The sequence below is a fragment of the Ornithodoros turicata genome, chromosome 1 (assembly GCF_037126465.1).
Source record: "Ornithodoros turicata isolate Travis chromosome 1, ASM3712646v1, whole genome shotgun sequence".
Classification (NCBI taxonomy): Eukaryota; Metazoa; Arthropoda; class Arachnida; order Ixodida; family Argasidae; genus Ornithodoros; species Ornithodoros turicata.
This window is the reverse complement of record NC_088201.1, coordinates 232,413,670-232,428,322: the sequence shown is the minus strand read 5'-3', so window position 1 is coordinate 232,428,322 and position 14,653 is coordinate 232,413,670. Positions and strand designations below refer to the sequence as shown.

At 48.8% G+C, this 14,653-nt stretch overlaps 1 protein-coding gene across 3 annotated transcripts in view; it reads left to right on the top strand.

Moving 5' to 3' along the window:
- The first annotated feature begins 4,944 nt into the window (after window positions 1-4,944).
- The window catches only part of LOC135379093 (uncharacterized), a 41,235-nt gene continuing 31,526 nt past the window's right edge, over window positions 4,945-14,653 (top strand). For 2 of the 3 annotated variants that reach the window (XR_010418709.1, XM_064612347.1), the window contains exons 1-2: window positions 4,945-5,097; window positions 5,311-5,477. Coding sequence is in view for 2 of the 3 variants with exons in the window: in XM_064612347.1 (XP_064468417.1) it covers window positions 5,019-5,097; window positions 5,311-5,477 (246 nt within the window). In the remaining variant the exon portion in view is untranslated. The remainder of the gene's footprint in view (window positions 5,098-5,310; window positions 5,478-14,653) is intronic. The other variant, XM_064612348.1, reaches the window with a different exon arrangement.

Genomic DNA, 14,653 nt, shown 5'->3' with positions numbered 1-14,653 from the left:
ATTCATCCACCATTCACCATTCGTTCTTCCTAGTCATATATTATTACTTAATTTGATAGTGAGGATGTACCGTTGGTCACCATTAAGCTCGTTCCATTAGCAACTGACTTCTGAATTATTGTAGTGGTGGCAACGCAACATGTTGGATCCCATTAAATCAATTGGAAAGCAGTTTCTCATTGATACAAATTAGGCCAGTTCCTCATTTTTTCTATTGGCGCGGTCTGTAACAGACGACACTCATGTCTTAGGATGTCACTAAATCAATTGCAAATGAACATTTCTCATTGACGGGCACTAAAACAATTCGTTGAGTTGGTTCCTTGCTTCGTTGATGTGGTGTTCGCCGCCCAACACGACGGAGCCGGTTTACGCAAGAGCAGCTTCCCTGCTTAACTTCCAATTCAGTCAATAAGAAAGAGTCGGCTTACGCACGTTGAACGAATTGTCAGTCTCATTTGTCATTGAATATCATTAAAATTTCGTGAAGAAATGAATGAGATCGTGCCTACTATTTCCAGCAGGGCATCATTCAGTGAACGTTCAGATTCCAGCCTCAGTCAATTTCCATGTCTTTCTCTGAGCAAGCTGAATCGTCTGCTTGAAATAATATAGCATGTACTTAACATCTCCAACATTTATTTTCAGATGGCATGCCACTTTACACTGAAGTTTTCACTGACCTACCAAAAGAAACGAAGCAAAAGCTAGTCAGCGAATCCTTCCAGATTTCCGTACAGAGATGTTGCCGGGCAAGGCAAAATAAAAAAGTAAAAACGCATAAGTGACGTAGTAAAGAAAAACATCTGGGAATAGTGAGTGTGTTCCTCCGCATTTCTCTATCTACACCACCATGCATGCAGATTAAGACCACACCGCACTGCTTTTCTACCTCTCAGGCAACGACATTGCATGCAGAAGAGGTTTAGCAAAACCCGCTGGGCGCACACCTATGTGACCACACCGAATTCTCCAGTAAAACCAGTGTCCACACTGTACGCTCCGGTAAGGCCAATGCCCATGCACTGTGCAGTAACACCAGTGCCAACACTGGGTTATCCAGTAACACCACTATCCAGAGTGGGTCTGTAATCCGGCCTGACGTTCGGTACTGGTTCCCAGTGTGTCCCGAACGCTTTTTCCTTTTTCTAAACGAGTAAAACCCTAAAAACTAAAACACACACACAGACAGAGAGAGGAGAGTACACGCGCGGCACCAGAGCACGACCACGGGGTTAGCGGTGTGCTGTTTGTTTTTCTCTAAGCGTTGAAAACTATGCACAACTTTTAGAGCACACTGGGGCTGCTGAGGAGCAAAGTACCTCGCGGGATCGAATGCGTGAAAAAGCAAACTGTTCAATAGTCGAGCGTCAGAAAACACCATGAAGGTATCCTGGTTTGCACCATGCAGGCAAGAGTGTGCAGCATTGAACCAACACGCATTGCCTGTTATTCAGTTATTAAAGCTGCTTGTCCAGTGTGGACCCCACGTTCAAACTCCCTGCCTATGGTGCTTTCGCGCAGAATTCGGGTGTCATGGGTGCTTCCTAGGGTGCCCCTAGGACCAGCGTCCTGAATTGCGCGGAGCTAGCGCCACCACTTCAGCGTTGTAAAAGTTTCGTCTAAGCCACTTACGGCTCCGGCTCTGCACTAAGTGGGGAACTCGTTAAGTATTACACTAAGTATATTTTGTGCAAGATGGCCGTGAGGTGGCGTCGACGCCTTCACTACCGCCAAGGCCGCCATGAGAGTGGCGAGGAACAAGGAATGTCACGTGCGAGTGCGTAAGCGCGTGCGGCAAGGGCGCGGGGGAGTTGAGCTCGTGCCTGGTGTCGGCTAGGGAGGTTGGACGGGTTGCTGCGGCTTCTTACGCGCATGGAAGATCCCTAGTGTCGGCGCGCCCTTCGAGCCACCTCCTGCTCGGCGACGGTGTTTCGTCGTTTTTACTCAAAAAGTACTGAAAAAGACAGATACAAGTTACTGAAAAAAGTAATCAAGTTACAGTTAGAGGTACATCACTGCACGGACCGACTTTTCCGGGCCCGACCCGGCCCGGGCGCATCGAAAAATGGCCCGGCCCGACCCGGGCCCGGACCTTCATATTTTTATGCGGCCCGGCCCGGCCCGGCCCGGTGACCCAGTGACTAGAGCCCGGCCCGGCCCGGCGTCTAAGCAAATAAGGCCCGGCCCGGCCCGGCCCGGTGACCCGGCGAGTAGATCCCGGCCTAGTATTTCCAGCCGCGACGTACGCGTTTCTGGCGATTATCAAACAAATTTATAAGTAAATTTATAAGGAGAGAAGACAAACATACGAGTGATGGCGGTTTAACACCGTAACCGCACGAGACCAAATTAAATCCAGAACGCACGGGGCGTTATCGTTACACTGTCAAGATTTTGCGGAGATAGAGCATGCTGTCGACAAACTGCTTCTCCCAGTCCCTATCCCTCTCACCAAGCTTTGCCAGAGTGATTGTGAAATATGTGAGGAGTGAGGAGCAATGTAAAGTGGCTTGGAGAATGTTCTAGACGGTCGAATCATATGCATAATGCAGTACCCTTTGCTTGTCTTTACAAAATATGCACAGGAATGACGCAAGCGCATGATGATATGAACTAATGCATCTCCAATGTGTGGGATTAGCTGCGTGGCCCGGCCGGGCCTGACTCTTGGGAACATATTTGTCGGCCCGGGCCCGGCCCGGCCCGTGGTGCTGGCGTATTTTGTCGGCCCGGGCTCGGCCCGGCCCGGAGCACACAGCCAATAACAAGCCCAGCCCGGCCCGCGGGCCGGGTCGGGGGCCCGGGCCCGTGCAGTGAGGTGCGTATTTGAAAATGTATCTAATATTTCCTCAAGATACACAAAAAGTATCTAAGTACACGCGTACTCAGATACTTTTACTAAGTTACTTAACAACCCTGCACAGAAGTTGTCATGCTACCTGAACGGAGCTGACCTTGTTTCTGTAACTCCGGTTACAAAAACATAGCCCACTGACCTGGTTAAGGCAGATGTTAAAAAATATCCCACGACTTCACAGGTGGAGCCTGGTCTTGGAGCAATACAATTTTGAAGTGAAAAGTGTCCCTCCCTTGTAAAAAGGAAAAGCCAAATGTGAATGTTGATTGCCTTAGTCGCATCTAACTTGCGATGTTCAATACCGTCCGGCCTAACCCTAAATTCGTAACAAACAAAGAAAACCATATTGCAACGCACAGAACCCAACGCTGCGGAGATGTGGAATTGCAGCACTTCTCGAGAGGCTCTGCTGCTCTCCTTTACGAAATGGCGAACTGAAAACATCATAATAAGGTGAGGGGGTGCTGGAATGCAACAAGTTAGCGCTCCTGGCTAAGTGGCGATGAGATGTAGCCACTGCGATGTTGTCATACTGTGTTTTGTGGTGTCTTCTACCGTCGTACGGGTCACCGTGTTGGAGTGTGTCACCAACAGTTAACCCAGCTGGTCCACACCTGTTGCTTGAAGAAGTTCACCTTTGGAAACTGCCTAGCGAAGTCCTGAGAATCCATGCTACTGTTTCAGTCCCTGTGAGAAGAGTGACAGTCATCTAGGAAACACCAAGCAGCGCAAACAGCAAAAGGGCGACATAATGACAAGCCTAGACTGACACTTCGATATTAGAGGTCTAAGGTACCAACCATTTTCGTCCACTACACCCGCGTCGACCAAGAAAGTCAGTCCTCGTCAGTCGTCCACTGTTGGACTCCAGCGCCTTCCAAGGTCAACCCGGCCGGGCGACGGGCTGTTACGATAAATGCTGCTAGTCATCTTGGTCATCTTACCGGACCCAGGAAGCCATCTTCCCCAACGCTCAAGCCACACCTTCAAGAGGGTATGGAAAGGCGGCCAAGGTTCGCTTCGCAGAAAAGTCTACGGCGATCGACCTCGTTCTCACGACGGCTGGCTATTTAAGCGGCCACAGTGCATCTACTGCGTTCTCTCTTCCCAATGTAACGAATGTAAATATACGCCGCTTCTCTGCGTCTTCTGCTAGCCTCGTTCTTGCCAGGGTCTTGGTATTCGGTAACACGGCTGGATACTATCGGTAACATATCCTTGAATAGGCGGTCACCGCGAGGCCTCTCACAGACACAACAAAAAAGGGGTAAAGTGTATCCCAAAAGTGTATCCTGGACAGAAGACCTACAACGCGTCTTCGATGCACTGAAGAAAGTACTTTACAGCATCCCTCTCTTGTGGTTGCCCGACTTTCGGCGTCCATTCAAGTTACGGACAGTCGGGTCCAGCACGTGAAGGACTAATTGCTTGAATTCGAACATGTATTAAGAGCATTCATCCATAATAAGCAGTTTAGCATCGAGGAGAAAGAGTTACTTCAAATGCAAAAAAAAAAAAAAAAAGAATTGCCTCCCTATCGTTCGCCATAAAATCTTCCTAATTAACAAACTCGGACAAAGCATTCGTGCGGTATGGTCGCGTGTCCTTGTGCTGTTATTATTATCTGGTTTCAACAAGGGCAGACGGGAAACAATAAAATACGGAAATCGTTGCCAGCCACGTGTTCCGTGCCAGCCATGATGCTGGTTACTCCTTATTGAAACGACTTTGCTTTTCTTCAATTCTTTCTGCATAAAAAAAAAAGGTGTTCGTATGTTCTCCATACGTGCGCAGATCACGTGCACTTTGATGGAAGAATACCCGAAACCCATAAAATGTAGGTTTAGTTGCTTGAAGTATGAACTGTTAAGAGCATTCACGCTTAACGAGCAGTTTAACATGCAGAAGAAAAAGCCGTTTTCCCGTGCGCACGGCATAAGACCATCCTAATTAAGAAACATAAACAAAGCATCCGTGCCGTTTGTTTACCTGTTTACGTTTTTACAGCTGGTCATAGTTAATGGCTTAAAATAATCACGACTCGTTCAGAACAAGGGGACAAGCTTTAATGGGACGCCATTTTGAGATACACTGTACCAGATACAAGCCTGTTCTGTGAGTGACGCTCATTTTGCGCTATTCAACATCCACTGAAGTCATGGGGTTCTTCCTGCTGAGGATGTTTTTCTTTCTGATTGGCGACCTGGACCGTGCATTTAAAGGAGTCTCAGCGCTCGGTAGGTGGCCGTTTTATCAAATTATCGTAAATGTACCATGTGTGTGTTTCTCACTCGTGCAACTCTCATCTCTCCTCATGATAACTGCCTACCGCAGAGTGGCACTAGATTAGAAAATGTTTCAGCGTCACTAAGGCTGAAAACGAAGTTCTCCACGCAAGTCGTGACTCCGTATGAGTAGGACCTTCTAATGGCTATTTTATCCTGTTTCAGACTTTGTTCCCGTTCAAGACACGAATCCCCACAGCACAATGCACCTTTGGCGACCAATTAGCGTCTTCTTCGTTGGCGACGAACGGTTCCGGACGCTACAAGACACAGCCGTAATGCCAGACAACGTCACGGAGTTTTATCTATACTCACAGAGCATGCTAAATATCGTAAGTACCAAGAACTGCATGAACGTTTTCCCGTCATATAATACTTCGTTTAATTTATTTCTAAGTGCTTTCCCCAAAAACACGGTACAGATTCCTACTAATATGATGCAAAAATCACGGCATCATGCCCAATTAATTAAAACAACACCTAAAATATCCTGCGGGGAGCAACAAGAGGGCATTGGACATTACTCCAAACCCTGTCTCATCCCTCAAGCCATAACATTCATGTCATTCACATTCACTTAATTACGGAGTGCCCATGCAAAATATTTTGGCTGTGGCCTGCACTGCTACCACGCAATCAAATTTAGACCACCAAAAAGGAGTACACGGTTCCATATAGCGCACTGACAAACGTGTACACAATGCGACACAATTTCAGTAGGCGTAGGTGTATGATCCTTGACAGTACATTTTGCGTGGTGGAGCAACGGAAAGCACGACTATACAGGGTGTCCCAGAAAACGTGTCATTGAATTATAATAAAAAAACTACACCACCTTGAGTCATGCGGTCAACGGCATTTGTTCTTACTGGGTTTTTGCCACCTCCTCATGTGAATGTCGTGTAACGTTAGTTTAATTATGTAAATTTTTGCGAGCTTAAGTCGGAAATTTGCCTAGTAAAGGTCACTTTTTTACCCCACCAATGTGAAGAGCGTGTCTAATTTAGTCAAATTAATGATGATTGACAGGGATATTCAGGGGCTATCCCATTGGAAAAAATAGCCGAACATCATGCTCTACGGAGGTCGCACAGAATAGCGCACGATGAATTTTTCAGCGCAATCTTTGTCAGTCCGACGAAAGGAGGTTGGAAACCCAGCCCTCCCCGACATCGCAGAAAGAGATAAAACAGGCACGGCTTATCACGTCCGATTTCAGCTGGGATAATGCTTTCCTTCTCCCAATTTTAGGAACTGTTGCTTTTTCTACTATCACTCTGTGGGCTGGCTTCGGAACCTCCTTTCGTCGCACTGAGAGCGATCGCGCTCAAAAAGTCATCGCGCGCTATGTTCCGGTGCTCCGAAAAGCATGATATTCGGCTATTTTTTCCGATGGGATAGCTCGTGAATATCACTGTGAATTATGACGAATTTGAGTGAAGTCGGCACGCTCTTCATATTGGTGGCGTAAAGAAGTGACCTTTACTTGGCAAATTTCCGAGTTCAGTTCGCAAATATTTACATAATTAAACTTGGAGTACATTACATTCGCATTAGGAGGTGGCAAAAACCTAACAAGAACAAATGCTGTTGACCGCATGCTTCTAGGTGGCGTAGTTTTTTTATTATAATTCAATGACACGTTTTCTGGGACACCCTGTATAGGCTGCCATGGTTCTCGAATCATGGGCCTCGAAGCACGGCAGTCGCACGGCAAATGCGTTCACTTCCTTTTAAGTTATGCACTGTATTTTTCGGTGCGCCTTACGTGACCCAGTGTAATGAGGTACGCTTTGTCGGACGCAGCTTACGAACCCATCACGTCTGCATCTACCGCAGCAATGGCGGCGTATCAGTGACAACGAGCTGTACACTTGCGTGAACGCTAAGCGCCACCCCGCTTTTCGATTTCAATTTAAATTTCAGTTTATTTTTCCTTAACGGAGGGAGGAGGGGCAAAAAGCCAGTGAGGCTTGACAGAGGCTCCTCCACCTTTTACGTTGTGCAGCTATTATAGGAATAACACACTGGTATTCTTTCGATACTATGTGTATGCAAGTGCTGACGAACAATATATGAAACAACGTAATTAGGATACAACAGCAACAATTGCATAGGTAGTGATAAGTTTGATAATCATTACGTACACACACACACAATCTTAACTCTTTCGCTTTTGTAAATTCTACAAAATAAAGACAACAGTAGAAATATTAGTTATACAGGGTGTTACCCTATAAAAGTCTACCCGCACCGGCATGCCGTGATCGCCAATTACTCAATGCAGGCGGTACAATGTGTTGCCTACGTATAAAACTCATAAGGACATTTCATCATGGTAAATATCGATGTGAATGAGCACCGTAACGCAAAGTTATAGCGCGAAACGTGAGATTCCTGTAGTCAAAACAGCCAAGATGGCGCCTCTCAGTTAGCAGACGACATCCCTTTTGGGTGTCGTCTGCTGAGTATGCGTCGGCATTTTTCGTTCCTCACGTTGCTTACTTCTGACCGAAATACGACAGTTACACGAAAGCGAAATGAAAACTGCAGTTCCATCCGGCTGGCAGGATATGCGACACGTTGTCGTGTGGGGAGCAGCATGTCAAGTGCTCTTCTCAACGCCGCCATCTTGTTTGTTTTGACTATGGGAATTGCACGTTTCGAGTTATTACTTCGTGCTGCGGCACTCAATCACTTTGAAATTTACCAAGATTAAATGTCCTTATGAGCTTTATATAAAGATCGCACAATGTGCCACCTGCATTGAGTAATTTGCGAATACGGCAGGGCGGCACGGGTAGACTTTTATAGGGTAACACCCTGTATATCAAGAAGAATTTAGAAAGTTCCCTTTTGGTGATCAGAGATGGGTTAATGTTTCGTTCAGTATAGTGGTTAAGCAATGAGGACGTGGTGCACCTTAGTGATTGTCTGTCGTAATTTGTCCGGCAAAAGGAATAGCTTTGTATGCCTAAACCCCGTAATTCCAAAAGGGGAGAAGCGACCGCCGAAAAAGTACTGTAACTTCGCGGGGCAATATGCCATCACACGAATGACTCAAAATCACGTATAAGAAAAACTACTATAGTGCAGACAAACTACCAGCTGTATACATACCTAGTGAAATAACTTAGCAACCGGACCCGAGTCCTCTAGATGCAATGAACATCCACCTGCTGCTGGAAGCACACTTGCAAAGACGTGAACACTAAACTGATGATGCATTAGTTCGAAGTTCACAGCTGGCTATAAAATCTTATAAGTTCTTCATAAGCGCACAAGGAAAGCTTTCGAGGAGTGATGGGCCTGTCTTCATTATCTTGTCACATTTAGTTCATGATGTCTTGCGCAAAACTTTTCCCAGAGTTTTCAAGGATTTTTTCATGTCAACAAGGAGTTCTAAGGCGCCTTGCTCAAAACCTCAAATTATACAAGATAGCATATGTCATAAAAGCTGCCCTATGCAAGTAGAATGGGGCCCTTACTCTGAGCTCTTCCCAATAAAATGGCGTCGCACAGGAACGACATTTTGGAAGAAGCATCAGGCTCTAAACACTGACAACGATCACAAACGTACATGAATGCACAATAATGACTTCAAGCGCAAGTCATATGGACCTAAGATCATATAAAAAGTAATAGCGGTGGTGCAGTTCCGTGTCGGGACCAGTCGTTTTCACAAACTACTGAAAGCGTTTGGAAGGTAAATATTGCGTAGGTGTGAAAGTTCATATACTCAACCTGAAAAGGTAAGAATTAGAAAATTCTGTGGAGTACAATTTTCTTACATGCGTTTCACCAACCCCATATAATGCACTTCTAGCAGAATGCTATGCCTAATGTGTTGGAGGCTTGCCATCTTCCAAAAGTTAGGGGTGAAGCATTGCGTTGTACCACCTCACTCTAGTGAGGTTAGTGCAGGTCGAGTTTAACAGATTGGGGGTCTGGGGGCGCACCCCCACCCCCCCACCCCCGTAGGCATGCAGTTGGAGCCGCGGGCGTGAGTCCGTCCTGTCGGAACGTCCAGAGTAAAGATGGCGGATAGCGTTCAGGAAACGAACGACAAAATTTAATCTCTATACGTTCTGCGAAATATGCGAGGAACATTGCTGTTTAATTTCGTTCCTAATTAGTTTCTATTTTACGTAAACGCGTTGGATTTCTGCTTTCATTGCTTTTTCTTTTAAACAAGTCAGTGATCTTCATAAGTCCAAATGGGAGTTCCATCGACGTCGTCGATGCTGCGACACCGCGTCACCGTGTCGACGTCGTCACTGCGACACCGTGTCTACACTATACCACAAGGATAATCCTATTTAACTGGAAAAACCTTTGCGCGTGTCGATAAAACCCACCTTCTTTGCATCATCCACCGGCTCCATCAGCAGGTTAGCTTGGGAGAGATCAAGCTTTGAGAAACTAAAGCCTCCATTTAGTTTAACCAGTTCCCGTGGCATAGCGGATAGGATGATCACTTTCCACGCCGAAACTGGCAGGTGGCACGCGTTCGAATCCTGTCACCGGCTGAGCTGTTTCAGGTTTTCCCTGCGTCTTCTGTAGACTTTCCAGACGAATGTCCGCAGAGTTTCTCTGAAGTAGGCCCAAGTCACATACTAATTAACCACTCTGTTCCCCACTCCTTCCTACTGCCCTCTTTCCATCTGTCCGCGTGTGTACGCTGCTCATAGCCACAGTTGCTTCGCTGCGATAACACGGCGTGGCGGCCCGTGGACGACGATGAAGACGTGCCTGTTCTGGCACGCGCCTGCGCGCCTGCGAACCAGTTTCACCGGCACCGTCCTTGCATGATGATTCGACCATCTGTCCGCGAGGACATTCCATCACCTCCGGTCAGGACTCGTGTGAAGGAAGACCATCGTCCTCTAGATTTGGTGACCCGAACGCATGTTCGGCGAAATTCGGCACAGTGATATCCGAAATATCTGGAAGACCACATTCAAAGCCATCACTGAAGGTTCGGTGCACCGTTCTACCGACAAACGGCTAAGCGACGACATCAATTCACCGCGGCTCCCTCAACGTACTTGACCGCAAAACCCAGCCGCTCAACACCATGGTTCTACCCAGCTCACGTCGCCAGGGTCTCACACTCTGCGTCACGTCGCCACACGCTTCGCGATGGACCTCCTCGGGCTTCCACCAGTGCCACCTTCAAGAGGATCACGCTCCCTTACCGGTCGCGGTACGCCGCTGGCGACTGCAAGGCCACCATGCGCATCGCCATCTCAACCCCAAGGGCCCTGCCCGCCTACTGACACGATACCTACTCGATACTGACAACTCATCCAGATGCGGTCAAGAGGCAAAGGGACGAACGCTCCACCGGGGACACGGACGAATCACAGCGAGTTTCACTTCCTGTCTGCCCGTGCTTCACGATGGCCATCCCGCACTCTCTCCTCGGCGACAACACTACGATCCCAGCTCTCACGAACCGGTCGCGGTTCTCTCACTCTTCTCTGGATCACATCGGCGTACGAGCCTTCACTCCGCCCCTGGAACCCGCCCGGTCAGCGCGTGCCCGCACTAACCATTCTGCAGCTACTGCGCTTTCTGAACAAGACGCCAAGCCCGGCCGTTCCTATTCCACGTGTCGCCCCTCTTGTTCCTCTTCACGTATGGACGCGGACATCATCTGCCAGCTCTGCACCGCTCCGCACCCGAGAGGAAGAGTGATGTGGCCACTCGTAGATGTCGTCGGAGACGTGCCTGTGCTGGCGCGGCTGTCAGTCAGTTGTACGGGAACCGTCCTATCGTGAGGCCACGACCATCTGCGGGCTGGGACATTTCATTGGAGGAAAGAACGACGAGACAACCTTTATTGGCAAAGATGAGAAGAGAAGTGACTCAGGTTTATTCGCGCCTTGGTGGCGATGGCACTAGGCCGCCACAGGATCCCCCCCCCCCTCCTTCTAGCGAGCATGCGAAGCGATGGAGCGGATGTTTTCCAAGACCGGTACAAAGTGGAGTTGAGCGCGCAGCTTGGCAGGTGCAGAATCTGGAGAGGGAATGGACAATGGAAATGGGTTGAAGCGGGAAGTATGGAAGACTCCATTTAGTCGAGCTTCAGCCGATCGATGGAAATCTGGTCGCGTTTGCCGTTGTTGACGAGGGTGCAAAATTTAGGTGTGCGACTCACGACGGGGCCGTTGTAGGGTGGCTGGAGCGGCTTGCGTACGCTACCGACACGTACGAAAGCGTGCGTGCAGGTACGGAGGTCTTGATGGACCTCGTATTGGCTCGTATGGCTATGGACATCGTATTGGCTTAGCCGAAGAGCCATGGCGGGAAGGCACGGGCACTATGGTGTCGAAGATGGTCCTAAGACGGCTGACGAAGTTTGTGGCGTCCGGTACACCCCAGGTCTTGCTGGGGGATATAAAGTCGCCGGGAAGCCGAAGCGTAGTCCCGCACACAAGTTCGGATGACGTGCACCCCAGGTCATGCTTGCAAGCGGACTGGAGGCCAAGAACAACGACTGGGAGGGCAGAGATTGAGCTGGTGGTGGAACCTCTCCACCAAATCATTTGCTGCCGGGTGGTGGGCAGTTGTGCGATGCGGTGCGTACCCACTAGAGTGGTCAGAGCACCAAAAAGCGCTGACTCAAATTGCTGTCCACGGTGAGTCCCCACGGTGGACGGAACTCCAAAATGGGCAATCCACGTGCTCATGAAGGCAGAGGAAAAGGTGGTCGCGGCTATGTCTGGGATGGGCGTTGCATCGGGTCATCGGGTGAAACGATCGACGTCATTCATGCATGACGTCATTGGGCGTAGAGGCGCCCTCCATTAAACACAGTTCCTAACGACCGGTTCCCGTGGCTCCGTGGTTAGCGTGCTGGCCATGTCACGTCGAGACTGGGAGGTACCCGGGTTCGAATCCCGGTGCCAGCTGTGCTGGCAGGGGTTGTTCTTGGGTTTTCCTCAGACGCTTTCAGACATATGTCTGTACAGTTCTCTTACAAGTCGGCCCAGGACGCACATCCCCCCAGGGCGTCAGTTGCGACGTTGCCCACATCTGTGATACCAACAGCGGCGAGCCCTTCCACCACCGCCATCATCACCACAGTTCCAAGCGCGCGCGTAACGTTGTCTGACGTCAGAGCGGACGTGCATGTGACGTTAGAGATCGCTCCCAGATAGTGTTTCCTATACTACTTTCGGCGTCTTCAACGTTATCTCCAAGAACACGTAGTTGCTCACTGAGAGATTCCAGACGTTGCATGTATTGAGAGTTGCATGTTCCCTGGTGTTTCCACTTGGGTAGGTCAGGTTCTCGCCATAGACTCAATTTGTTTCCGAGGGTTCATCCTCCATTTACTCGTTCCCAACAATCGCAGGCGTCTTTCGCCGTCGTCTGGTTAATAGCGTACTAAGTCTAACCGCTGGGAAGCGTCTGAGCAATAGTATTGAAAGCTTCCTGATCTTTCCGGTGCCACTCACGGCGTACATCTGCAATAATGGTGGATCACCTTCAATTGGTTCCATAGGCCTCGCGTTTTTCAATGAAGTGATACTTTCAAACTCCAGGTTGGGTAGTTCCAGCTTCTCGATCTCGATGTGGCCAGTCTTGGAGAAGTATCAATAATCTCTTGTAGACTGCAAGTTACCTTTTAATAATAGGGGGTTTTCATACGTAGGCGCCATCTGGTTTAAGGCCAGCCAACTATGCTCTGGCCGCGCGCGTCCGCCATATTTTGGTCAAGGGTGGAAGCGTTGCCCGCGCGCGGACGGTATGGCTCTGTTTGAACAGCGCGTCTGGGGTGATCTTTTGGTCACTTGGTCTGCTTCCTCATCGAAGCATCGCTCTTCTCATGAGTGGATCGTCCGTCTGCATTTATAATGTCAGTCTGTTGTTGCGTGCCCTTCTGCAGCCAGCGTGGGGCGAGAAACGCCGAAGGAAACAAGGCGCGTGCGCAAACTATTTGGCGGTTAAAGTTCATATGATACATGGCTTTCAAAGCACCTCTCGTCAGAAGCGTTCTGTTGCCATTCTAAATGGACGAACTATAAATACCTTGCAGGCGAAAGCGTTGAATATATAGTAGGAAGCATCGGCGAAAGCATGCAACACGGTAAGGTCCCACATTCAAAATACATAAAATACACGACTGGTCTTGAAATGTGCATAGGAAATACAATACAACATGCAAAATATGGTGTACTGTATCTGAAAGTCCGCAAGGCGACAGGGATGGAAGTAGAATCCATATATGACACGCATAATAACTGTTCTCGCTAGCGCGGCCAGTCGTGCCAGATGCACTATATGTTCACAAAAGGCGTCCACACGTCTTTGGGAAAGCCCATCTGGTATGTTGGTCAAGTCTCTCGAGTATTGAATATACTCGTTCGCCGTCGCGCGCTCGCTTAGCATACACGGCACCACATGTACGACGTGCCAAAGATATGGCCGAATATCGTCGGCTAGAAGGTGGCCAGACTGATTCTTGAAAAGAGTCTATTCCGGGGAGGTCTGTATGCTTCATAGAACTCGGACCCTTCTGTTCCCACAACCAATGTAGGAATGTCAGAGAATAATCCAGACACCGCAGTGCGCTCTTCGCTGGCTGCTTCCCAAGTGAACGAACGAAAAGCAGCGCGGGCATTGCTGCAGCCAGCCGTTTATTTAAAGCTCAGCTCCGCCGATTTTCGACTGCGACAGAATGGAGCCATGCTTGGGCTGTGCGTTCGTTTCCGCACAGGGAGCATACATGTGAAAATTTTTCACCCATTTGTTTGTAGTTTTTAAGAAAACAATTTTTAAATTTTCCTGGCACGGCGGTCCTGTGGTCGGCAAACCCTGACCAATCCCGGCTTCGTCCTGGCTTAGCCGCGCTCGTGGCTTGGCTAACGCCAAATCGTCGATGCGATGGCGGAGATCAATGGGCGAAGGTGAATGTTTTGGGTGCGTTCCGTGATAATTGCTGTCGTTAATAGCCTCAAAGATAGTTTTGCCGGTCTTCTGTAACAAGCCTTGCAGGATGGCCTCGTTGTGCAACGACGGCCGTCGTGAGCGGACATTCTGTGCCCGCACTGTGCTTCATGCTACCAACAAGACCCAACACCTAACGTGTGACGTACACTTACGCATTCTCAACACCTTTGGCAGCGCACTATGCGCGGACTTGCTGCGCGTGCAGAAAGCACCACCAAAGCTATTGAGAACGAGAACGTGCTCGAAGACGAAGTATTCCTTATAAGAAACATGATAAAACGGTGCGGTGGTCCCCGATAGCTCGTGACAGCTGTTTCAGCACGATACAGCGGCCATGACGGAGTGTAAACACAAACTGGTTGCCAGGCAGAGCTGGCTAGGTGTGGCTATCCAATCCGCGCAGTTCCAAGTATGACGTCACAAGTGGAACCGCCGCCCGGTAGTTTTTCTCAAATTTCTCACGAAGGAGTATGGAAATTTTGAAAGCAATGTGCGTTTATGAATGAAGTTGGGACCACGGTTCTGAATATCACAACGTCTTCATACT